This window comes from Rhea pennata, chromosome 15, assembly GCF_028389875.1.
Source record: "Rhea pennata isolate bPtePen1 chromosome 15, bPtePen1.pri, whole genome shotgun sequence".
NCBI classification, from domain to species: Eukaryota; Metazoa; Chordata; class Aves; order Rheiformes; family Rheidae; genus Rhea; species Rhea pennata.
In genome coordinates this window covers 11,175,645-11,201,351 of record NC_084677.1, presented here as the reverse complement: position 1 = coordinate 11,201,351, position 25,707 = coordinate 11,175,645, and the positions used below count along the sequence as shown (strand labels likewise).

General features: G+C 37.8%; 2 protein-coding genes across 8 annotated transcripts in view; one reads left to right on the top strand and one right to left on the bottom strand.

Annotated features, from left to right (window-relative positions):
• Positions 1-148: 148 nt before the first annotated feature.
• Positions 149-5,764, bottom strand: LDAF1 (lipid droplet assembly factor 1). Of its 7 annotated transcripts, XM_062588582.1 has the most exons (6): positions 5,258-5,502; positions 5,046-5,172; positions 4,518-4,656; positions 3,485-3,653; positions 2,899-3,037; positions 149-1,680 (listed from the first exon to the last, which is right to left on the bottom strand). In XM_062588582.1, exons 3-6 carry the CDS (start codon positions 4,587-4,589, stop codon positions 1,587-1,589), a joined length of 474 nt encoding a protein of 157 aa, XP_062444566.1. In that variant the 5' UTR covers positions 4,590-4,656; positions 5,046-5,172; positions 5,258-5,502; the 3' UTR covers positions 149-1,586. The 7 variants fall into 7 exon arrangements, with proteins under 7 accessions (XP_062444566.1, XP_062444565.1, XP_062444570.1 ...); XM_062588581.1 differs by lacking the exons at positions 5,046-5,172; positions 5,258-5,502 and adding an exon at positions 5,675-5,764; XM_062588586.1 differs by lacking the exons at positions 5,046-5,172; positions 5,258-5,502 and adding an exon at positions 5,675-5,757 and having other exon boundaries at positions 4,518-4,652.
• Positions 5,765-8,422: 2,658 nt separating this feature from the next.
• DNAH3 (dynein axonemal heavy chain 3) overlaps positions 8,423-25,707 on the top strand; it is a 67,153-nt gene continuing 49,868 nt past the window's right edge. Inside the window, exons 1-13 of the mRNA XM_062588605.1 lie at positions 8,423-8,455; positions 9,949-10,050; positions 12,618-12,843; positions 14,392-14,461; positions 15,466-15,655; positions 16,194-16,383; positions 18,402-18,597; positions 19,703-19,828; positions 21,508-21,703; positions 22,891-23,070; positions 23,880-24,016; positions 24,179-24,284; positions 24,893-25,071. Of these exons, the coding sequence (XP_062444589.1) occupies positions 8,423-8,455; positions 9,949-10,050; positions 12,618-12,843; positions 14,392-14,461; positions 15,466-15,655; positions 16,194-16,383; positions 18,402-18,597; positions 19,703-19,828; positions 21,508-21,703; positions 22,891-23,070; positions 23,880-24,016; positions 24,179-24,284; positions 24,893-25,071 (1,931 nt within the window). The remainder of the gene's footprint in view (positions 8,456-9,948; positions 10,051-12,617; positions 12,844-14,391; positions 14,462-15,465; positions 15,656-16,193; positions 16,384-18,401; positions 18,598-19,702; positions 19,829-21,507; positions 21,704-22,890; positions 23,071-23,879; positions 24,017-24,178; positions 24,285-24,892; positions 25,072-25,707) is intronic.

Below are 25,707 nucleotides of genomic sequence, written 5' to 3'. Positions count from 1 at the left end.
AACTCTTAAAGATACCTAAGGAGAGTTAGACATCTGCCCAGTGGAATTAAAGCAGCCTGGTACTTGTATCAGCAGGTGTGAAGCAGGGCCTTAACTTCAGCTAAGGTTTTAAGTAGTTTGATCACTTTCTAATTAATACAATTGAAAATGCTTTAGCAAATGTTTATTAGAATATGTTGGTTCTGATACAAGTGGATCTTCAGGTACTTGCATGTATTGAAATCACAAAATGGTAAATGGAATATGGACCAAAAGATGTTGGAAGAATGGGAAAAACTGAAGACTTGTATCAAACAAGTGTTCTTTTCTTGGCTCAGATGTTGCTACCACATGACACAGCTGGTATAAGCAGACACAGAAGGCTGGAACTTGTTCAGTAGAGTTTAGTGCCCTGCCATCTTTGGAAGGTTATACTATAAAACGGATTGTTCAAAGGAAGAGTAGCTTTTTTTGCGTGTGTGCTCATGCTCTGGCCAAAACCACTTCATTGGGCCTATACTGTAGACTGGATCACAAATAGCTCAGGAAGTGGGTACAGTGCCACAGCAAACCTAGGCTCTAATATCCTGTTGGAGTTGCAGCATGCTTGTTATTGTAATATTCCAGTTTTGTATTAACATTCCTGAGGAGTCTGCTCTCACTCCGTAGGTATGAAAAGCAGAGTACTCTTGTATAATACAAACTGGATGCACTTTTGTGACCTGGCATGTATTGGCCAGCCAAAATACTTTAGCAACAAGTAGGAAGAAAAATTCAAGTACAGCCTCCTTAAAAGATCTGGAGAACTCTTTATTTTATCCTAAATATAAAAACAAGAAAACCTGGCTAAACAAACAACACTTTATTAAACTAATATAGTCAGATATTTAATGCTTAAAAGCAGTATAGTTTTAACTTATGTATTTTGTTTAAACCTTTTTGCAAATGCTAAGAAGCAAAACAGGCACTTTAAATACCTAAACAAATATGACAATGTAAGATCTAATTGCATGCCATAGATGTGATGAAGCAATAATGAAAACACCCCTTCAGAATAATGTGGCATTTAAAGGTATGTGAAAGCTTATACTATGTTTTACATACAACAAAACTCAATTTTCCCCTTTTATAATATAAAGCACTAGCATGGTTTGCTTGTAATCCTTCAACAAAGACTTAAGGCTTAGAAATATATTTTTTTTCAACATTCATAAAACCTTTTGGGTGTTGCTGAACTTTGAGACTTACTATGTAGCAAAAGAGCCAACTGCTGCATACAAATTTTGAAAGATGCTCCATCTAGAAACTAATAGTAAATAAGAAATCAAATACCTGCCTAACCCCCTTTTCACCCGTCACTGACTTAACAGTAGTCATGAGTATATTTCCAAATTCTGTGGAACATCTCATCATGCATCTAAGACTTCATCACAATGCACTGCTTAATAGTTACTGTTACTAGTTGTCTTATAGTAACAAGCATATTCTCTTTTTCCAATTTCTATAACCAGTGAACACAGCTTGACTGTTCAACAGGTAAACAATTACACTGTAAAGGTCAGAATTGTACAGTTAAGTGCCTATCAATGAAATGCTGAGAATCCCATTTACTCGCACTTTCCATTATTGGCAGAGAGCTCCAAGATGGAAGGACTCTTCTGTAGTGAAGTTCCATTAGCTTCCTCTTTCTTTATCTGACCCCTGTATAACAGGAGAAGAATAGTTTATAGTCTTTGAGAAGATTATTGTCCTTTAACCTCTCCCAAAGAATGATGAGCAACATAAAATAAGTATGGGACTTCTGGAACTGATGGTCTAACACAGGGATCTACCAGATGTTGCTTAATATCAAAATTTAAGTAAACAACTGGTTTGTAGGCTGGGTTATATATTATGATATAGAAGAGAATTCTTCTAGAATCAGTTGGCAATGATATAGACCTGGCACCATGTCCAGGGAGAGCACCACGGAGCCCTGGAACAAATACAGACACACTGGGCCTTGCAGAGTGTTCCTGAAGATATGGTCTCCACAGGCAGTACCATGTATCCCTGAGAGCTGTGCAAAAAGTACTGCTGTGAAGAAAAACTGAGAAAGTAAGTACTAAGAGGGAGCATCTAGATTTTTTTTTTTCCTTCCCTATATTTAAGTGATTACTGTTCTTAATTCCCTGCTAGCAATTTAAGCAGGCAATAGGTGGCACTCCAGCACAAGCTGCTAGGGTTTTAACTAAATTCTTGGCAAAGCATGACTAAGGTAATGGTGACTGAAATAGGCCTCTAATCACAAAGCTCAAGGAGCAGAGGGAGACAGTGTGTCTCGGCAGCCTGTTTTATAAATGAAATATGTGTATGCAAACAAAGCAATAAAGTCTTTTTTAAAAGTATCTGAAGAAATGTATTAATGTTGGGTTTTGTATGAACTTATTTTACAAAAGTCTGTAACTTTGGTCATGGCATCCCTTTTAACTACCCAGCTACTTGTTCCAAAGCTACAGTTTTGGTCCCCTGTTACTCTATAAAATGCAGGTAAGTTGAGATAGTTGGCACTGCATCATGCAGAAGGAACTCTATTGTATAATTGAGCGAAAGCTTCATTCTCTCTGCAGAGTCGAAGGTGGAAATGCTTTAATAACTGTTAGAACAAGGTTTATTCTGAATGAGACAGTTATTTTATTGCTGATATGCTGTGTGTTATCAAATTTACAGTTAAGGACTACTTCTTCCCTATATAGAAAAGAGGGATGGCTAGCCATCAGTATATTTTAAGTTATCATATGCCCTATGCTGTATATTAAATCATTAGGGTAACCAAAGAAGCTCTAGCGTTCAAAAAACTACCAGTAACAGCTACTTTTGGATATTTTAGGAAAACAGTGATCAGTGTAGTCAGAGAATGGATCAAGATGTTTTACTTACTTCTGAGCATACCAGTAGTTGATCAGAGTTGAAAGAATGACATAACAAATACTCAGGACTCCAGAAACTCCCAGTGAAAGTGTGCCCAGGCCACACAGTACACAAAGGAGGGTTATGCCACCTATTGATATTACAACACCTAATAAAAGAGAACTAGTTTATTTGAACAGTTTACATGTCAGAAGAATGTAACTTCTCTCCCGAATTCAAACCATTAGGCAAAATTATCTACTGTAATCAATTAGCTGACTTTAATCCCTGATATGTTATACAAAATGAAAGAAACCTATAAAAATCTCTCCCATAAAAGACTCCATAAGCCAGAAATAAAAGCTGTATGGCCAAAATAACTGGTTTAGTTACATCCACGTGGCTGATGCTAAAAATAGGATTTCCCCTGAATAGGCTACAGTTAATTAGATTACTATTCTTGTGTTAAGACTTTGATTACTGCTGAAAGCTGAGGACTATACTTAATGAAAGCAACTTAGAACTCCTAAGAATTTCAGAAGGTAGAAGAGAGGGGAGAAAAAAAAAATGTCATGCCCTAAAAGGGAAACAAATAATGCATACCCACATACAATACCTTCCATAATTATCACACCAATACAGGCCATTATGGCTGTTGTAACAACAAAAATCAGAAAAAATGCAACAGGAATAGCGGACACTGCAACAAACATCAGGAGTGATAAGGCAACAAAAGGATGGTCATCTAAGTATTGGCCAAAACGAGAGTTCATAAATGCAACAACCTGTGGATGAAAGAAAAATATTTCAGATTTTATTTTTACTTGTCACGGATAAATTGTGTCACAGCTACTTCACTGAAAACTATGGATACCATCCTTTTTGTAAGGATGGGGTTTGAATTAAAGGAAGTAACCATTGCTTCTGAGCATGAGGATTTATTGGAAATGTACATAACTGCATAGTAAATATAACCCTACCCAAACATCTCATCAACCTCCCAGTCTCATTCTTGTATAAGTTAACCCCCACCAAAGCAACCCATGCATACAAGGTCATGCTTTAACTGCTCAGATTTCAGTGATGTTTCAACACCTATGATTTTTTGATCTAGAGAATTGTAAGTCTTTAGAAAACAAAAACACCATTACATTCAAAGAAAGATGATGAACTGTTTTTTACGTCTCATTAGTATTGGCAACCTGCTCCTGTATTGAGCATAAGGACGCTACAGTCATGTCTGTGCCACAGGAAATGGTAAGAATTTACTTCTAATGTTACAAGTAGATGGGAAAATCCTTTTTACAAAGGCAGTCATACTATATACTGGATTTCCTTCAGGAAAAAGGTATAGTAGTTATTTTTATAGCGGGACAACCATTTCACTAAAATGCCACTTTTTAAAAAAAATGGTTTTACCAGTAAAACACAGAAATGCAGAATAAGCCTCCCTTCTTATTGCTGAAGATGTGTTAGGACAGTCATTCCCATAGGCTCCTCAATCTTTTTTTTTTTTTTAGAAAATTAGCACTCCCTTTTTTAAACAAAGATTTTGGAATTCCATTTAAATAAATCAGGATCTGATACTGCAAAATTATAAAAGGAGCATCTTCATAAACATGTTATATAAAATATAATCCAGAACCCACCTTTGAGTTGCTGTGGATGGACTGTACCATGGAGTGCCACTGCTTCTGCAGCTCCTGCATTTCTTTAGACATGCTGGAATCCTCAGTGACAACTGTGAATCTTCAGGATGACGAGTTCTCACTCAGCCACCCAACCTTCCTTAAAAACAAAGGTAAAATTAATAACAGGCTCATGAATATGTTTTCTGAAAAAAATCAAATATTTGTCTTGCATAAAACCAGATAATGTAGATTGTGTCAATGAGATCCATACAGTTTGAAACATTTCTTTGCAAGATTAAATTTACTGCAGGGGTTCTGTCTCTGAAAGCTCTTGTGAAGCATTTCCAAAGCCAGAACAAGTATCCAGATACAAAGTGACTCTCTTCTCCTTCCCTTGTAACATTAATCCCATAATTAAGGGTGAGGGTACCGTTACCAGTAAGTTACCAGTAACAATTCAGATCTATTTGTTTGGACAATTTATCCCTATGAGTTCTGCAAACTTCTAACGTGTACAATAGTTCGCTTTTGCAAGTAGCCTCATACCTGGAACTGAAACCGGAGACCGTACAGCTTCAACACTCAACAGGTAAAGGCCAAACGCTTTTCAACGCTCTGAATGTACTTCGTTGTCAAAGTTTAAAAAACAGCACCAGTGAAAGACCTTTTTCCTCTGCAAATTGAATCTACTGTTGCTACGGAGAACATCGTCGCCGGAGATTAACCGACGCGTTTTCTTGCTTGTTCTAAGCGCTTACCGTGCAAACGTTACTATTTTGTACTCAGTCCCTCCCTTTATTCGCAGGGTTTTTCATACGCCTTTTTCTCCTAGCACAAGAACAGAACTCGGCAAAGGGAGTCCCGCGTGCTCCTGCTAACGAAACCACCGCCAACGTTTTCCTTACGCGGCCCCGCGGCGGCCGCGCTGGCGAGCGGACCCACACGGTTACCGCCGAGGCGGAGCCGCCGCCCGGGGCTGCGGCCGAGGCACCGCCCGCTCCCGGCCGGCCCAGCCCGGCGGCCTCCGCTCCCGGCGGCGGGCGGCGCGGCCTGCCCCGAGCGGCGCGGCCCGGCCCTGCCCGCCGGGCCGCGGCCGAGAGCCGCCTCCCGCGCAGCCCCGGGGCGGCGCCGCCGCCGCGGCCCGGCCCGGCCCGGCCCGGCCCGGCCCCTCTCACCTGCGGCGGCGGCCCCCCGCCGGCCTGCAGGCCCCTCTGGGCGGCCCGCCCGGCGCTGAGGGAAGCGGCGCTGCTGCCGCCCGCCCGCCCGCCGCTGTCTCCTCCCCGCGCGGGCCGGGGCCTGGCGCCCTCGGCGCCGCCGCCGCCGCGCGGAGAAGGCGCCTCGCCGAGCTGCGGCGGCCGCTCGCTGCGGGCGCCGCGCCGCGCCTCGGCCTGGCCGCTGTGAGCGTCGCCGCGATGCTCGTGCGTGGCAGCCCCAAGCTCCGGTGAATACCAGCACTTTCTGCCACCGAGGATTTTTAATGCGGCGAACTACAGTCACAAATGAGCAAAATATTCATGTTTCTCAGGGCCGCTGTTCATCAGCCTTTTGGAGTGGTGCCACCCGTGGGAGTGTTGCAAAACTGAGTGTTAATGGTTTCATCATTAATTTTAAAGGCAACGAAATAAATAGCGTGTTTAATTTGGAGCATGCCAGTTTTGTAAGGCAAAGAGCGCTTTTATTAATTGTGTGACTTTCGACTGACTCTTCCACCACCTGTCTTTGAGGTGCTGATTTCAACGAGCTCTTCAGGTGTAAGGATCTGTTTAGACAGAGGAAATAAAAAATGAGAACCTATTTTAACGCTAAAAGCACAGCACAAGATAACAAAGAGAAGACAGTGGTGAGGGAGAATTTATTTTGCTTAAGCTGCTAGGTTGTTTGTATCTGACATTAATAAAGGGCATAATAGCATTCCTAGAAGACTGGTTTATATATAAAAGGGAATTTAAAATTTCGGTTTTATATGTATTTTTAAAGGGAGTATAGGGAAAAACTAACTGGTAGAATTATAGTGTGACACAATCCGGTGATAACGGCAGTATAAAGTTTAATGGCTCTATGGTCTTTAGAACTGTATTGGAGACTTTAAATTTCTGGCATGTTTTGAAAACATGCTGTAGCTGCAATTTGAAAATTAGTTTTCTACATCTCAGTAATTTGTTTTCCTACTATGCATAATTATTTATTCTGCTAAAAATTCATATATAATTTTTTTCTGTATAAAGTAATTGTTTTTAGTGCTTCCCAAGCAGCACAAGTAACTTATTTAACTTTAAAGGGCATGCATATAAAAACATCTGCGTTGGTGACTGTCATTCCTCTGTGTACATAACTGTTGCTTAATTGAGCTTGTCTTCACGCCAGCATCAGCCTGAATTAGCAGGAAAATACATGTGTTGCAAACCAGCAACAGGGTGTTTGGAGAATTCCCACGCGAACTAGCTGCGTGGCTGCTCACACCTGAACCAGCAGAGCCGTGTCTTTACCCCCCTGTGCTTGCAGGGCGAGACATCTTGTGCTCCAAATGCAGCTGAAGTTATGGCAGAAGCTTTCACGTGTGGCCAGGAAAGGACAACTTTGAACTTTTATCTTGACCTAACACCGAACACAAGGAAAACAATGCCGTTATGTCAGGGATATCAGCCTTTCTCACCGTCTGCAGAAAACAGAATGAAAAATGGTATCTGAAGATGTTGGTAAAGAGTTCGCATTGGGTTGGAGGGCTGGCTGGGTTAGGCAGAGCACCTGGTGTGAGGCCTTTGCTGAGGGTCAATGTAATGAGGCTGCTCCAGATACTATGTCTGGTAGTGACGGCTCAGATCCATGAAGGATTTTGAAGGAGGCCTCTGAATGCAGTGATAGCCATGAACGGGAGGCCAGCACACAGGAAGAGACTTGGAGTAGATGAGGGTATAAGTATGGCACCTGCTGTCATTGGATATTTCTAGAGTTTCATTCAGAATCATGAAAAAGTGCTAGAGAGGTTTAGATTCAAGAATTTGAATCCTTAATATTTTTCTCCACTTCTTGCTGTGAAAATTTGCATTTAGCTTGCCTTTATTGTTGTGGGAGCTCCCTTGCTGTGTTTAGTTTAGCTCATACAATGTTCTGGGAGAATCTGTTTGAGCTTTCAGAGGTAAAATGAACCTGCACAATAGCATGTTGGTTCTGGAACTGAATCTCCGTGACTGCAGCCTCAAGCAACGCTGCGTGGAAAGGGGCTGTTTGCCGTCATTCCTGTCTCCTAGCACCATAATGCTGTAACTCTGGCAACAAGGCTGAGGACTGAACAGCGGCGTCGGAGCAGCTCCTGGAGCTGGAACAGGCAGAGGGACGGGTAGCGAGGGCGTCCGCAGGTAGTACTTGCTTTTACCCTGCTCACGCATGCACCCAGTGGATGCGTAAGGCGTACTGGGCATCTCGCTCTTCCTCTTTTCCCTTTCCTTTTGGTGTGTGTTTGTCTCCCAGGGCAAGAAGTGTGTGGGTCCATCTGCTGTGAATTACCATTTGGGCCCCAAAGGCCCCAGGCCATCAGAAGAGAACAGGCAGTGGGAAGGAACCTGATTTTGGAGAAAGTGGGGAGGATAAGGTGGAAAAAACTTGTTTAAAAGATATTTAGAGAGTGTTAGGAAGTTGAAAGTGAAAAGTGAACTTGGAGAGGAATGGAAAAAAAGAATATATGCTCCGGAGGGCTACCTGGGAAAAGGACGGGAGCAAGGAATAAGAGAGTTGGGGGAGAGATTTTCTTCACGGCAGTTTGGATAGGAAGCTACGTGGTTTGATGCTTCTGTAGTAGCTGAAACGATTCTCTAATTCTGTTTCAGTGCACGTAACTACATGGATGTTCATCTTGAGGGGGGTGGAAGAGTGACACCAAAACCTTTTAACTAAGCAGCAGGCAGTCTGGTGAAAGATAAAGCACAATGAAGCCAGCACAGACCCCAAGGCTGCTGAGGGTAAGTTCTTGCTACTGGGGCTGTGTGAAAGATTGATAATAGTTTCAAAACTTCATCTGAAATTGGCCATTACTGATGGCTTATGCTTTGGCATCAAGAAGAACTCTGTTTGGAGATGCTTCAAAATTTTTGTTCTATATTCTTTGCACCTTAGCCTTTATAAAGTATTCCTTATTAAGAATTTCTTTGCTTGAGCATTTAAAGTAGGAAGGGTTAACTTATGTTCATTTTAAAAGTACCCTAAAAGCCAAATCCTTTGGTTATTAATCAAAGATAATTTCTGCTGCCTATAGTAAAATATGCTTGGCAGTGATAACGTCTGTGTGTGTGTTTGTGTGTGTGTGTCTGCACGCGTGTGCTTGGGAATACCAGAGGTAAATCATATCACTCTGTTCTCAGATTTTATTTTTGAATGGACCATATTTTGAAACTGAGGAAAACACAATTTTTCCTACTTGAAAACCAGGTTTTGGGAGCCCAATTTTTCAGTCACATATCAGAAGTCAACAACCACTTGCCAAAATGTATTAAAATTATGTAAAAATGTTTATACATTATTGAAATAATTGTATTGGGTAATAAGTTGCTTTCCCACGATAATTTAATGCACTGGTGTTCAGACACTGCATACTTCCACCTCTTTTTACTGCTATGTCACTTTGTGTTTTTGGAAATGTGTACCTCATACCTCTCCTAAGGAAATGTGGTTTAGAGAAGTTTGAAGCAGAATAGGAGCAATTTTTGAGCCTCTAATAAGGAAAGTTGCTAATGAAAAAAGATCCCAAAACACTGTGGGGCTAAATAATTCTGAAAAAATACAAGAAGAGAAAGTATCCTTTGAGAACTTTGTTTAGTTTTCTGGAAGGTACTTCAAAGTACCATCTCCTTGAGGAGGTAGAACGTAGTTTTGAGACATGTTAGATATTCTTGCATTTCGGTTAAAACACTTTGCAGAGCCCTTATGAGTAATCTGTCCCTTCACTATGTTCTTTGCATACTGGCAGTACAGCTTCTTCTGGAACTGAGTTGTTATTAACATAAACATTCTGTTTCACTCCAGTAAAGCCCTGCATTTCTGTTCTGCAGTTCACACAGCTTGGACTATTTTGTTTTCAGTTTGACGGTCTGATAGGCTTTAATATTATGATTTCCAGTGTTTATGCTATTGCAAACTCAATACAACGTGTATTCAGCTAAAAATATTTTAAAATGTTTGAATTATTTTTGGTGGTATAGAAATACTTTAATGTTTCTTCTTAACTCTGATATTTGTTAGTAAATGGATAGTTTATCAGATGACTAGAGAACAGTGTAACCTGAAAGCCTATTTTGCTGAGTAACCCACTCTGCAGAATGTCCTTTTCCTTAACGTTAGAAAAGCTGCAGTATGTCATTTTCAATGCAAACTGAAAGTCTCTTTTTTTCTTGAATGAATCTTTTTCAAAGCACTGTAGTTTCGTAAATGTTTTGAATTTGTTTTCAATTCCCTCTAGTTGCAAAATGATTCTGTATATAACATGAGTCATTCAAAAGGCATACCGGAATTACCACCTCTACCTGCTTCTACTTCAGCTGTGCCTTCAGAATTGTATCAGGTATGTGCTATCCCCACTTTCAGCAGGGTATCCATTTAATCACAGGTGCTAGAATGATTTTAGGAAAAGCTAATTAAATTATTAAGTTAAAGTACTAAACATGTTGTCAGATACTTAATTAAAAGTGTTATGACTGCTTCGATCATGATTTGGACATTACACTTTGGAAGTTTTAAAACTGATCTTTGAATTTATGACCTATACATTTAAAGATAAATCTATACATTTATCTTTAAATATATTAGTATTTTTTAAATTTTGAATTAAAATTAATTTTGACTTTAATTGTGAAATTAAAAAAATCAAAACAATTCAGAATTTTAAAAATACTAATATTACTGGACCATAAATTTAAAGATCCTGGGAAATTAAGCAAATAGTAATATTTTATTCTTCTTCCAAACAAATTGTGATTTTTTTTTCTCCATGTAAGTACTTTAAGGCAGAGCATACACACACACACACAAAAAGAGTTAGAATGCTGTTCTAAAACCAACTGAGAGCTTGACAGGTACAGCCTTGATCTAAAGAGTTGTACAGCTGCACAACTACAACCAGTACTATATGACACAGGAATAAAAGTTACCCATACTAGCACTTACGAGATGAAGAAAAAAGAGATGGCCTACGCCCTACGCTCCACAGTTACTTATGTGGCAAAGTTTGTGTCAGTACTTCAGTTTGTCTAGAATACTTTGCATTAGAAAGATAAGGTTTGTGAAGATACCAGACTAACTTCTGATGGAAAATGTGTTATTTTGGACTTTGTTAAAATTAGGGAAAAGCTACTTACTGAAAAAGATACTCTAAGGGTAAAAAAGGGAAATGTATTTTATTTGATGAAGATTTGTATAAAACTCTTTTATTTTACCTGAAAATCAATCAGACTTCATAAGTGTGCATCAAAGGTTTATATGATACATGGGACAGGATTTAGCCAAACCTGAAATTCCTGTGTCATGTCAAATCTGTTACATAAATGGTAGATTTTGCCAGGTGTCATTCTTTGTTCTTCTCCAGGAATAGCTGTTTCTTTTTCTGGTCCACTTTATGCCAGGATTCCCTTTGGTATCACCATTAGCAAGGCATCTGCGCTGCATGCAGGAAGTTCTTGTTCCTAGTAGGGAAAAAAATACAATTTAAAAAGCAGATCTAATTAGGAGGGTTGCTGAGAATTCAGAGCTTATGCTGACTTCAGCAGTTCCCAAGATGTACAGTGACTTCCCAGGGAAAAAGCTCCAAATCTCTGAACTATTTTTAATTCATGTACCAGTTTGTTCCACAAAATTGTAATTCAAGGACATACTCTTCTGTACTATTTGCATTGCTCCGTGCCTTTCTGGAAAGCTTTCAGGTGCAAAGCGGATGGAAGAAATGGAACTGAAAAGATTCTGTGAAGTTGCAGAAGCTGACTTAGGGAGTATGACTGCAGTTTAGCAAAAGCGTGAATGCCTTTTTCTTTGCTGATAAGATTAGCCTCATCAGTTGGAAGAAAAATGCAAAGCAGAAGTAATAATATTACCTTATCACCTATTTCAAATTGACTAACTTTTTTGTTATCATTCTCACTAAAGCTCATGATAGACTAAGAGAAAATTCATAGCTGCATCTGTGGGATAAATGGAAAGCAGCTATTCTGTGCTTTAATACACTGTCCTTTCAGAGGCTGTAACATGCTCATCAGCTGAGGAGATGAGTTTAATAGCAGCTCCTAGGGAAAGGCAAGAGATATTAGGGAACCAAAGATGGGATATCATGAATGTATTTAGAAGCTTTTTTTAAAGAATGATTTAAAATTGATGGTAGTAATGCTGTGCTAAAAAAGGAAAAAATGAGTGATAGAGATATGGCTCATTATTCCAACTAAGAAAAAAAATCTCTGAACAAGATGTGATACAAAACAAGCTAAACATAAATTTAAAATGAGAGTTATAGGAACCATGATATAAAGTACATTAATGGTTCTTTCTTATGTACATTTTCTCCCTGAGGATGAGTGTATCTTCATATTTCTTGATCTCGTGTTCCTTTTTACTGTGAATTGTCTCATTAAAGTTTGAACATTGGGACTGATGACAAGCCAGTCAATAGATACTGAGTCACCCTAGAAGGAACAAGAAATGAAGAGACAGAAGATATCTATTGCAAATCTTTTATTGATATGGGAGAGAGAGAAAGATAATAGCTGAATTTGTTAACTGATGTTGCTTGAGAAAAAAAGGATTTTTTTTAACTTTAACCAAACTTAAGGAAAAGAGAAGAAGCAAGAGGGAGATGTGGTGGGAATAAATGGTACTAAATAATGTACTAGTACTTTCTATTATTTATAAAAATATCTTGATTATGCAAAAATGCATGAATTCTACCACAGAAGAGCTATGTAAAATTACTCATGTGTGTGTGGAACATTAGGATCTAAGAATAAAATTGTGATCAAATGACTCTCACTGAGTGAGATTGGTGTATTTTCTCTTCATACTAATTGAATTTTAGCCCTGTTCGATCTCTAAGAAGCCTCTTAAAATCACTATGCAGTGTGTGATTCTTTTTTTTCCCCCCAATTTCAGCTTGTCCTTAAGAACAGCTGTTATCCTCCTTTGATGCAGCGAGTGTCATGGACTTTGGCAGTTCCATTCAAAGAACAACGTTACTACCGGAGCCCAAGTGACTCCATAGCTAATAACTACACTCTTACTGCACGGGATTTGAAACTGAAAAATGTGCACAGAGTAGAGTCCTCCTCTGTGGCAAGTGCATCACTGGCTTCAGCAAAGCAGAGAACAGCCTCACCGTGTATCCATGTTTGAATGTGCTCATGAGTTTAACCTTGTTTGTTCTGTGCATTTTTATCCCTAATTGCTTATCCTTTAAAGCATCATCCCTGGCAAAATTGCTCTTTCCTGGTAAAGGCTCACAAGCTTATCACCTCGTGGTCATTATAGACAATTTTCCAAAGTTAAGTATAACTTCAGTAAAGGTAAAGCCAGTTTCTGATTAATTTGTTAGATTCATTCCTCCAAACAATTGCCTGCAGTTATTGTAGGGAGTTGTTTGCAAAACCGAAACTGGACAAAATACAAGTTAGCTGTTGTTATTACTAGAAATAAAGTTAGTTCCAACAACAAAGTGCAGAAACAAGTTCAGCATACACACCTGTTATGCTCATACTCTTAAGCCTAGCATAGAAAACAAGATGGGAGATAGGCACAGGAATTGGCACAGTGTTCCCTTGAAGAGCAACTGCAAATGGAATTAATACAGTGCTTATGTCTAAACCACGTAATTGATGTGTTTGTTAGCAAACGATGCATATCTATGTAATCCTACAATATGAGATACTATATGTTGTTGATTCAACATGACATTGTGATATAATGCAAATGAAGTTTTTAGGAGTTATAAAACTTGTGCTATTTAAGCTTGCCAATACATACAGCAAAGCCTAAGAAACTTTTTTTATATATATATGAAGTGTCTTACTAGTTGCAAGTGTCAAACTAACTTCATTACCTAGTCTGTACAAGTTCCAAAACCAGTCAATTATGTCATGAACTTTATTTACTAATTATCTGATTAAATGTTTTCTGTATCAGGGTAAAAAGTCCATACCATTCATCAGTCTACCTGTTAATATACTCATCCTGCATAGTTGCTTTGCTTCCCTGAAGTGTTAGAAATTCAGTTTCCTTTCCATGGAGTAGATGAGACATTTTAGTTTCCATATCCACTTATTCCCCTTGCACATTACTTAAGAATGGTTTGGTTTTGCTCATTATATCTCTTAACAGTTTCTTTATCATGTACCTGATTCCTTTGCTCACTGGACTTCTGCTACATGGATAGGATGTGGCAGGCAGGCCACAGTGCATTTCTTGGAGTAAAGGCATGATGTGTTAATTTGTTCAAAAGGCCTGCTTATTTACTCTGAAAAACACATGCTAATAGTTTGTACTCTTCAGATTTTTCATGTGCAGCATATCTGGTGGAACTACATATATTTTACCATGTTGCTTTTAAGTTTAAAATAGAAAGTCCGAATGCTGAAAACAGGGGGTTTTGCCGGAAGGTATGTAAGCACTGAAGTCTTAAGCATATGCTGAATGCTCTCCTAGACCTACATTATGGGCCCAGACTTGGCGAAATCTTTAATATGTTCAAAACATTTTGCTAAGGCCTAAGTCAATACTAAAACTTTCTCTGTGACATTGTATTTTTCTGTTATTTTGTTACCTGACTCAGCTTTTTCATTACCTTGACTCAGCTCTGTTTTTTAACAGTCTGAAGTAATACCCTGTTTGAAGTAGCATTCCTGTATGTGATTTTCTTAACCAGTGCTTAAAGCTTCAAAAGAATTTTCCCCTTCTGTAAAAAGGCTCAAACTTATGAAAAGAAGTCAGTGTGATTCTGATAGGTAATGTACTGTAATGTTAAAAAGATACAGATTATTACACTCAGTTTATGTATCTGAACTGTGCTTTAATTTTTGTTTTGATGTGGATGCTGATGAAATGTTAAGTGTCTACAAAAAGTGTATGCCTCGAGTTTGAAATTCCACTGTGTGCTAAATGAGCACCTTTCACTGCTGCTTTGAGGCTGGGCAAATTTCACTCTTAGGCATGCTAACCAAAAGGCCTTCCTTTCTGACTGCTGACTTGAGAACCTAGAGTTTAGTTTATAAAAAAGTAGTTTGTAGAAATAAAGTCACTCAATTGGGCTGAATATTTGTATTTTGAGGCTTGTTCTCTTCATCTGTGAAACAGAGAGAAATAATCCTCTTTGAAAGTGCTATGACAGTAACTTATTCCTTATTAAGATAAAATGATGGTGAGTAGCATAAAAGGGATGGGATGTTTAAATTTTCTTTTCAACTAAGGACTTGATAATGTGGAGTAAATAAAGAATAGAGCGACATACTGAAAAACAAGGTAAAAATTATTGAATAACTGCTTATTGGCTGAATATTGTTCATCCTAAGCAGTGGGGACAAAAGTCATATAGAAAATAGTGTATAATTATGAAACTGAAGACTGTAATATAACATGTATATGCAAATGAGCTGAGTCAGACTTTTGGCTCAGACTCTTAAGAGTTTGGTAAGATAAACCTGAAAACAGTGCTAGCAGGTCTGCCTCTGGTGGAGTTGCCTTTAGGATGCTGCCTGTCTCAGTGACAGTGACACACCTGAGAAGTTCTTATGACATTAAAACAGCATGTTGTACTCTTTCTGTTAAAGTGATACAGTGTGCTATATAACTTTACTGAGTTTTTTTAACGAGTAATTTAAATACTTCATCATAGGCTACACTTATCCTCAGTGCAGTGTCACTGGCCTAGATATGCTTGTCATTTGTCCACATTGATTCAAGAATCCATTCTAGCTTCTTTATTCACTATATTTGTGTTCTTTTGTTTCAGAAGTACATCAACATTGTTAAACAGTTCAGAGCGCTTTTCACTATGTGTACCTGGTCATCTGCCACAATTAAACGTCATACATTATACAGACAACCAACCATTAACTCCAGAAGAACAGCTGGTTGTCATGCGCTTACATGAGGAAGAGATACACGAACGAGAAAAGCCACCTTCAGAAAATGATATAGAGGTATTTACTCTAATTTTAAAGGTTGAGAAAAGTAGCAAAAATAATCATCAGCAATATATATCTGTAAACTGTTTACTTAAAAACAGTTGAGAGAGGAAGACAATGCATGAGGTTTAGAAGATGTAAATATTCACTGTAGCTAATTGCTGTTAAATCTTATGTCAACTCTGTACGTTTCCTGTTTGTTTCTTTCCAGCTGCTCGGTCTGCTTTTCGTTCTAATGCGTCTGCAACTAGGACTATCTTGCTAAATTCTTAACCTTGCATGCTGTTGGCTTGTGCACCAGACATCAGTAATTTAATACACTGCACTTGGTTCTTTTGACATAACTGCTTGCACCAGAACAGAGGGAAGTACTGTAAGAATGTGAGGCATTGGCAGTGCTTTACAAAGAACCAAGAGACAGCGATAGCCAAAATACATGCTATGCAAGAGCCTTTCAATGTGAAAAGGTTTCAAGAAATAAAAAACTAAAAATATTTCACTGTATGTTAGAAAAGTCATACAATAAGCATAATATTTTAACATTATTTTGTAGAGATACTGTTACTACATATATAATGGAGTACAAGAAGACATGCTTGCACCTCAAGACAAGGAAGTGATAAATGTAATTTTAAAGCGTATTCCGGCTCATATTCTTACTAATCCAGAACTGGAGAATTTACTTGAAAGTTTAAAAGAAGAGATTAAGGCAGACTATCGTATCAACCTCATGAAGGCCATTGGTAAGAGTCAAAACTTACTAGTAGTTCAGAATGCATGAATGTTTTGTACTATGTTTATATTTTTTCCTATCTCTATGACAATCAAGGTGACCCAATCCCAGAATTTATGATAATGTATATTAGGACTAATACCTCCCTGTACAGTTACTTGTTTTGTGAAATAATATATATTTTTTCTAACTATGACATTGGAAAGTGGTTTACACTATGGCAGAAAAATACTAGTCCTGTTCCTAATTCTGGATCTGGAGTGAGCTAGTGTAGTGATAGCCCTGCTCTGAACATACTGTGTGATATTGGCAGGTATCTGTCTCAGAGAGAGGTATCTGTGAGGTAGATGATCTGTTAATGGGGTAGCTGGAAATGGTCCAGACTAATATATGTAATTAGCATGTAGAGAACTGTGTGAAACTGGATTCAGTAATTCAGAAATAAATTGGCTGCTTAAGATGAGATTACTTTGCCTAGTAGATTTGGGGGGATATTGATGTGATGGGTGTTTCCTACTATTCAACACTTGGCAATTGAAAGAACTCTTTCAGTAGAAAATACCCATTTGAAAAATAACATTAGAGCAGGAAAAAAACATAGTTTGTCCAAACTGCTGTCACTGGACTTCAGAGGTCACTTCAGCTAATCTGCTTCTTATCAAAGGACTGGGGACACTCGGCGTTAGCCTGGCGGCCTTCTTACCTGGTCCTTTCTCTTTGTACTGTGTTGTAAATCAGTGATTCATTCTACTGACGTATAAAATGGACATGGAAATTGTCTTGGCTGAAGGGCTGGGTGATGGCTGTGTGTTGCTAATAAATTGTAGTCTTCAGAGAATGAGATTGTATCTCAGGGTAGCTTGAGCATGTAAGGTCAGTTGGTGCTGCAGTATGTTCCCTCTGAGCACCTAGTTTCATAGTAGTGTTAGGCTGACCTGTATCTACGTTATGGCCAAGAGGGAAGTGGTTTCATAAGGAATTAGGCTATGCAGTCCCTTGTCTTGTGCATGTATATCTGTCTTTATTTCAATACCACTCTCCTGTTAGATAATCTCAAAGAAATTCAGCATAGTGGATAATGACTTTAGATAATGGGCTGTGACTTCAGAGAAATTCAGTGTGCATTTTATGAATACATGTGAGAGCTATTAATTGTCACTCAGAGAACTACAGAAGGAGGTGACCTCAAAGCAGACAGTAGAGAATTTGTATGGGGTCCCCATCTGTGAGATGCAAGCTGTAGGTAGCTAGGTTTTGTTGGATCTGCTGTTCATGAAAAACTTACCTTATATTAGTAAAATAAATGAAAATGAAGCTGTGATGAGTGTCTTGGTGATAAAGATTTCTTTTGGTTGTATTTTGTAGAGTGCCAAACATGCTTGTAACAATAGAGATTATCTTCTTAAAATGGTACTAGGTAAGAATTAGTTCCAGAGTTTAGAAAATCAGAGATCTGGTTTCCAGATGGAATATATGATCACTCAGAACTGATATGCTGGAATTAACCAGTTTCTGCTCCTTCAGATAAGACCAAACGTTAACTGTGCAGTGAGTTACAACTGCTTCCCGACTCTTGCACATGACATATGTCTGGAGGAATGAAATCTATTCCCCCCTTTAATACATTGAATGAATAATATTATCCATTTCCTCTTAAAATTCAGATGCAGCATTTGGCTCCTGGGTTTTCCAGCTATGTAATACTTCTGTTTAATTTTCTTAAATATGTTGACCTATGAGTTGCAGCCTCTCATTCATTTATTAGTTTGACATAAAAAGAGTGAATAGTGTTCACTCTGAGTTCTGTAACCTCATAACCTCTGATATCTTTCTACGTCCCCTTTAGTTTGTCTTTTCTGGTAAGTTCATTGTTGTGCTATATATCATCCTAAAAGCATAGAAGTAACTATATGATACTGTGTGTTTTAAATATGCAAAATTCTATGACTTTCTGAACTGTGAAGATATTTTGTTTGTATATGCAGGCTTGACATGCAATCTCACAGTCTTATATATGATTTGTTTTAGTTGATTACATCTTGATGGATCCAGCTGAGAGAGAGAGATTATTTATTGAAAATACCCCACGCCCTTTTCCTCAGAGAGTGGTCCGTGCCCCCGTCCCATGGCATAGCTCTTACAAGGAAGTGAAAAGCTGGAATGAAACCAATCTATTCACAGTGAATCCATTGATGCATACTTTGCAACAGCTCTGGCTTTCTGAGTAAGGGGTCTTATGTGTAGGATCATAATTAAATTGAGAATGTTCCATTTTGTGGCTTGGTTAGAGACTGCATCTGCTGACTTCTTTATATATGCTACTGAGATCCTGGTGGAGTCTGCTCTTTCTGCTTCTCTAACCAAGCATTCAAGGTTAGAGTTTTTCCATGGATATTTTTTTTTCTTCTCTTCATGGCACACAAAGATGATTCAGATATTTATAGGGAAAAGTGACAAAATGTGTTCTGTCTTCTAAAGATTTCTCTCCCACCCGAAACAGTGAACATGTAAGAATCTCCGCATAAAATAATCGTTTCCTGCAGATTCTGAAAGCAAGCACAAGTATGTATTTCGTGTCTACAAACAGTCAGGAATACTTAACTTTGTGTTATGAAAAGGTGACCCCTGTGTTAAATATGTTACTGTTAAAGTGAGATTCCCTCCTCAGATTAAGGATGATTTGGAATTCCTGTTTTGAAACTGAAACTGGCAGATGGAGAGCTTTTATCTCTCTTAAATTTAAGTCACTTTCAAATGTCTATAATTGGAGGTGTGAAATCACTGAGCACTTCCAAAAATGGAGAGGCATATTTTCCTGTGGAGTTAAATATAATAGTTAGTAATCTTGAGAACTGCTTTCTGTGTTTAAGTAGCATTGCATATATCACAGTCTGTAACAAATAACTAAAATGCCTGCAATGTTGATGAAATTTTATTTTTATTTTTTCTGTACAGGGTAGCCAGATCTTATTGCTATTAATGTGGAATAGAAGCAGGAATTGTCATTCTGTATGTTCTTTAATGTCTGGATGCACTAATGAATCTAGGAAAGGGACAGAAATGCTACCAACCATTTTAAGAAAAAAATTAACAGAATTTTAAGTACTGCCAACACAAAATGAAATTCATGAGGCCCTTAACGTTTGCTAAGAGCAAAAGAAAATATATATTGGAAGTGTACTCATTCTGCAACTTTGCAGTGAAGTGACGTATATTAATGAAACAAATACTATTTTTGCTTTTAAGTACTTTCAAGACCTTCCTGATTCCATTTTATATTTTTTAACGGAATTCCTTAAAGTATCTGCTCTTTGTATTACTTTCTATAGGTATAGTCATCTAAGGTTTGTTCGCACAAAAGAAATGCTTTGTGGTGACTTGCCGCTGTTGCCTACTGAGTTTAAGGATCTCATTCGAAGACATTGTGTGGAAGCTCGCGATATTCTTCAGAACAAGTCAGTGCCAACGGCAGTAACAGCAGAAGAATAGAGACTCTTAGGCTCTGATTTACACAAAGAACTGCATGTTAAGATTTTGTCCTCTAACATGAAACACTGTGTTAGAATACTTAAAGTTGTCATATTTAACTTGTGTATAGAAAACCTTATGAGTCCTGACTTCATTAGTTTTAGTGTGGATGTGATTGCTTGTGGATGTCCATTAATACAATTAATATAATTAATGCATTAATAATAATTAATGCAAATATAATTAATGCATTAATTGCAAGAGAAGTAAATCAGTTTTTTGGGGCAGGTGGTGACTAACTGCTTATAAGGTTTTCATACTGTCTCAAGTAAATATGTAAGCAGAGACAGTATGAAAACCTGCCAACATTAGTAAAGTGGAAGCCTGCAGCACTATAGGCTTGTTCACTGTTTGCCAGTGAGAAAATAAATGATCTAATGAATGAAGCTTTCTAAGTGTTAGGAATGTGGAAAATTCTTAGAGATCACAAATTTTGGGCTGCATTGATCTTACAGCTTTGCACCTCAAAGAATATTTTTTAAAGGCAACTTGACATCCTTATTTACTTCAGTCAATTTAGAATAAATTAAGCCATTAAATTTCAGCCGCAAATGTTTATCCAAAACTTGTGGCATCAGCCTGAGTCGTTTTGCTTCTCCTGTGTAAAACTCTTGAAATCAATTGAACTTAGACTGCAAGGGAAATGGCTCTTGGATTTTGTTCTGTTCACAGAGAGGTTTGAAAGGGGTCTATTTGTGAATAGAAATGTTTCCTTTTTAAAACTGTTTCTATCATCAGTTCACTGCAAATTCTTCTTGAGCCTGATCTTTTTCAAAGGATTTTTGGGAAAGCTGTTGAATGGCTCAGGCTGAAAAATACCTGGTCTAATAAACTCTGTATCCTACAGGTCTTAGAGCCTCCAGGGTTTTTTGTTTGTTTTTGTTTTTCAGTTTACTAAAAGACATAAAAAATCAGGAAGAAACTAGGAAGCTTTATAAAGCAGATTGTAGACTAAGATGACACAGGTCCCAGCCGCAAGGCTGACGAAACAAAGGGAGAATATGGTTGTTCTCTTGACGTACAGAAGAGCAATAAACACCTGGAAGCTGAAAGAGCTGTTGAACCTGCAAGAGAGTGCACGTGCCAGAACAAATGAGAATAAACTGACTATGAATAAATATAGACTGGAAATTAGAAATTTTCTAATCATGAGAGCAGTAGGGTCTAAACCAGCCTAATATCTAAATCTATAGTAGGGATGAGAGAAAATGGAACTTGTTTCGTTGTAGAAACTGTTCAATTTAAGTAAAAGATTTTTAGAGGCCATAGCCTGTGGTAGTAGGTGACTGCATTCTGCCACCTGAGATCTCTTCCAATCTCAAAGTTGCCATTTAATGATAATAATTTAATATTGTCACTAGTGTTTAGTCTATTAATATTCATTTGAACCAATACTAGAGCCTAGTGATAACAAGCATCCTTAGCTTAAAAAAATCAACTTTTCTCAATGTCTTTTTACAGTTTTGTTTGACAACCAGTTAATTATTTTCTACTAGCCCTCTGAATTTACTTATTCTTGTGTAATTACTGAGCTTAGGTTTAATTGTCAGGAGCAAGGTAGGACTAATAAGCTTTTAAATACTTTGTTCCTGTTATTTTATTGTAGGTGGATCCCAACTTGTGTATCCTTTTTCCTTGACCAGAGAAGGAAATGGCTTCATTTTGCTCCTGAACGTAACTGTGATTCCTCTCAGCGAGTTGAAAGTTATTTTGGTTCAGTAGCAAGTCTCATGTCATTGCAATTACGTGAGATGGTTATTAATTCTTTAGAAGATCTTCTTGCATTTTTCATGATCCACAAGGTATATGCTTTGAAGTATATTTATGCTTATGATTATCAGTGTTATGTAGAGATAATAATCCATAAAACTGTAAAATAAAATATCCTTAAATGCTAAAATATTCCAGATAGCTCTTGCCTTCATAAGAAGAATGGCAGAATCCTTCAAGCTTTTGTGTATACTCAGTGGATTTTTTTTTGCATGATCAAGAACTACTTGCATAAAAAGTCATTTGCAGGAATAGGCTTATAATTAGCAGTCTGTAAGAGTTTTCAGCTCTATCTTCAATGGGTGTGCTTTTTTCAGGCTTTTAAAAATTTTATTTTTATTGGCTTTCATCTGGCAAAAGACTTAAGTGTGTTTTTCTAAAAGCAGATGAATACCTCTTTTGAAGTCAAAAGTGTGCATAGACATGCATGTAATCCTTTGCAGAGACAATTGATATATGTGGTGTCCCTCTGGGTACCAGATGAATGCCCTTTTTTATTTGAAGTAATACATTTAATTATAAAAATAAACATTAGACTATGAGAGTTTTTGTTACTGTTTTGGCTACTATAAAGTTGTCTCTTAGGGGAAATGCGTTCTTTAATATTAGGTCATCCAGGATCTATCATGATAAAACAACATGAAACGTATTTAAGTGGAGTGAATGTGGGAGATGAAATACTGCATTGTAGCAAGAAGATCACACGTAACACTGTCAAAGTTATGCTAAGCCTTCTATCCGAATGATGATGGTGCTGCTGAGGATTTATTTTTATTATTAGAGCATCTACCTTAGGAGTCTAGTCATGAATTAGGACTCTATTACTGTAAAAGGATTTTGGATGTACAACAGTTCTTATTCATCATCCAAGCAATTAAAAATAATCTTCCAATTGATGCTGGATTTTATTTCTGTCAGGCATTAAGGATCTTTTTTAGAATTTTGATTCTATATGGTAGCTAGTGTTTTACTTCTGTTACCTTAGTGGGAATTGGGGCAATTAGGCTTAGATTCAGTTCCCTGATTCCAGTTTCGTTTAGGAGTTGGCATGTAAAAATCTTGTGTATTGGAGTATCAGTGTTTTGAATAAGAATCAGTAAAGAAGATCTCGTTCATGCTGTGTAGTTAAAAGAGACTTGGGGAAGTTTGAATCATTTTTAAATGATTATAGTTATAGTTGATTTCTTTCGCATGTACAATTTTCATTCTTTTCCCTAAGGATGGAAATGATTTTACAGAACCATATCAAGAAATGCAGTTCTTTGTACCTCAGATACTAGTAGTCAAACTCAGTGTGGAAGAACCCAGGATTGTCTTTGAGCCACCTTTGAAAGAATGTTGGGATTTAATCAGCCATTGCTTCATGGAGATCCTACAAAGCGCTGAGGAACTTCCAAAGGTATTGGATAAGTTATAGCTGCTTACAAAATACAGTGTGAATAAAAGCTGTCTATGATACATAGTTCTGAATGAGGCAGAAACCTGACATGTAGAAGATAAAGGTGAGGGTCATATGTCAGGAACTGTGTGAGCTTTTGTGATTGTGGAAGATAGAATAACAGTTGCTGCTTTTCAAATTCAAGTTATATTAAAGCTCCAGTTTAATTTTCATATAGTTTTCACAAGCAAGCAATGTGTGTAACCAAGTGAAAATTTATTCAGGCATAATTACTGCTTTGTTGCTACAATTTTTCTTAGAGCAATAATTTTTTCTGCACCAGAAATAATTTATGTACTTGGATATATTTAATTTATTCCATTCTGTTGTGCAACAGCCTTTGGGATATTTTATCGTTTCTAATTGAAGTATGGGGAACAACTCATGCAGCTGTCAGGCACAGGGCCCAAGAGCACATATGAATCTTTCATTTGCATTCTCACATTGGTACTTATGATGTAAATGTGTGAGTAACTGAGCTCAGATTTTATGCCTATAAAAGTTGGTTTGAGCATTCAACAATATGACGTTTCAGCTCCAGAGACATAGCATTAAAGTCCCAAGTTTGCTTCTGACTGTGACCTTTTTCCAGGAAAACACCAAAGAGTGCTTTGAAGTGAGTGTTAAATATGAATCAGAGCCTTTCTACATTACAATCTCTTTGCCAAATCATACATACATTTTTTTAAAGTGGCGGGTGAATGGGTGGTAAGAGTACTTTACTTCACTATTGTATGTGGTATCACAGTATTTGCAATGGTTCTCCTTAGGTAGAAAGATTTCTATTTCCAAAACTAAATAGAGATGATCTCACTCTCAGTGCAGTCAAACCAGATGAATCGTTGTTTTTAGAGTTTATGAACAAACTTGAAAAGATCTTTGAGAGCAACATACTTGGCCCACAGAAGTAAGTTTTGGCTGTTTAACTCCCTTGCCCATCCAAATCCTCGGATTCATAACATTATCTATTTGACTCAAACATTCAACTGTTTGAGTTGATTTGTTACCTGTTATGGAGGATCTTCATGTTGGAATCTTGTGTTTGCTTTTGTGATCTTCTCTTTTTAAGGTATTTAAACGTGTACAGGAAATACAGCGATCTTTTGAACAACAATGCAGAGCAAGACATTACTGATTTTCTGAAAGAGGGTCATTCATTAGAAGCTTTTAGTAAGGTAATATCTATCTGACAACTGCTACATGTTCATAAAGCAGCTAACACATACACTAAACTTCCTATTACATTGCCTGTTCCAAAGAACTTCCATATTAATGGCTTGTTTTACCCTGAAAAACATTAGAGGAAGCATCTCAGTTTACATAGCCCTTTGCTGCAGGACTGCTGTGACAAGGGGGAAGGAGGTTTCTCTACAGTCTCCTGCAACGGATTTGGTTAGGTTAAGCTCCTTGTAGCAGTCCAGTGAAGGACTACCCAGAGTATATTATGAACTGTGTACCTTGCAGGTCTTTTGACTCTTGCCTGTAGTCAACACTGTCCACTTTTTTTTTTTTTTTTTTTTGTTTTATTCCCAGGTTAGCTTCTGGCTGAATACTTCTTAGGGGCAATTTGTGATATTTCTTAAATACGGTATTTTATGTACTGTGCAGAGCTTTCAGCCCTGGATTCTGTGGGCAGAAGTTGAGCTCTGAAGATACAAAAATGAATTCTTCCTTCTGTTTGAAATATATTGCCCATTTTCTGGCTGACAATTAGATGTTGCTTAGCATTTTTCATGTTCAGATTTTAAGGAAGACTTACAGGTTTATTCTTTTCCATTTGTAGAAGATTGACAGTTTAACAAAACTGAAAAGGGAGATCGCCTCCATGCATGTCACTGTCCCTTTGGCTGTGTTCTGTCTGGATGCAGTACAATTGAATGAGGAACTCTGCAATAGGACCCAAAATCTTAAAGATAGATTGATTGAATTTGAAGTGATGGAAAACAGAACATTAAATAACAGGTACCTATTGTTAGCATGCATAGTTATTGCTAGATGTGTGGACTGACAATGTAGATCAGTACCTGAGAGAGCTTTGTTCATCTGCTGGGTTTTCTAGGGCTGACCAGCCATGTGCAAGGACACTAAAGTAGATATTTAAAATTGAACAAGTACAGAAATGCTTTTAAGAAAATATAAAGCTTAGTTGATATGGGGTATACGTAAAGCTTACACTGGAAATACGCTACTGTTCACTCATCCTTTGCTGACCTAGGATTTGAGTTGGGGTCCTTACTTCCCTTGCTAGTGCCCAGCTAAGGCATCGTAAAGAATGTGCTATGCAACTCTGCGTTTGTGCTATCCTTGACTTTTTTTTCTAGGGAACCACTTGTCCTGATTTCAGAGCTTGGTAAGTTAGGAAAAAGAAGAGAGAGGAAAAAAAAAGTGTGTGGGGGGGGACTTTAAAATATAATTTGACTCTAGTGGAATGAGATAATTCTAGCTCTCTGAATTAAAAATGTATTAAAAAAGACTAGCAAGAAAAGAATTCCTCTATAGTGAATGGAGAGGGACAATCACTACAAGGAAATGATTCATTCCACTGGTCTGAAAAAGATCTCTCATATGGAGATGAACTGTTCTCTAGTGAGGCCTCTG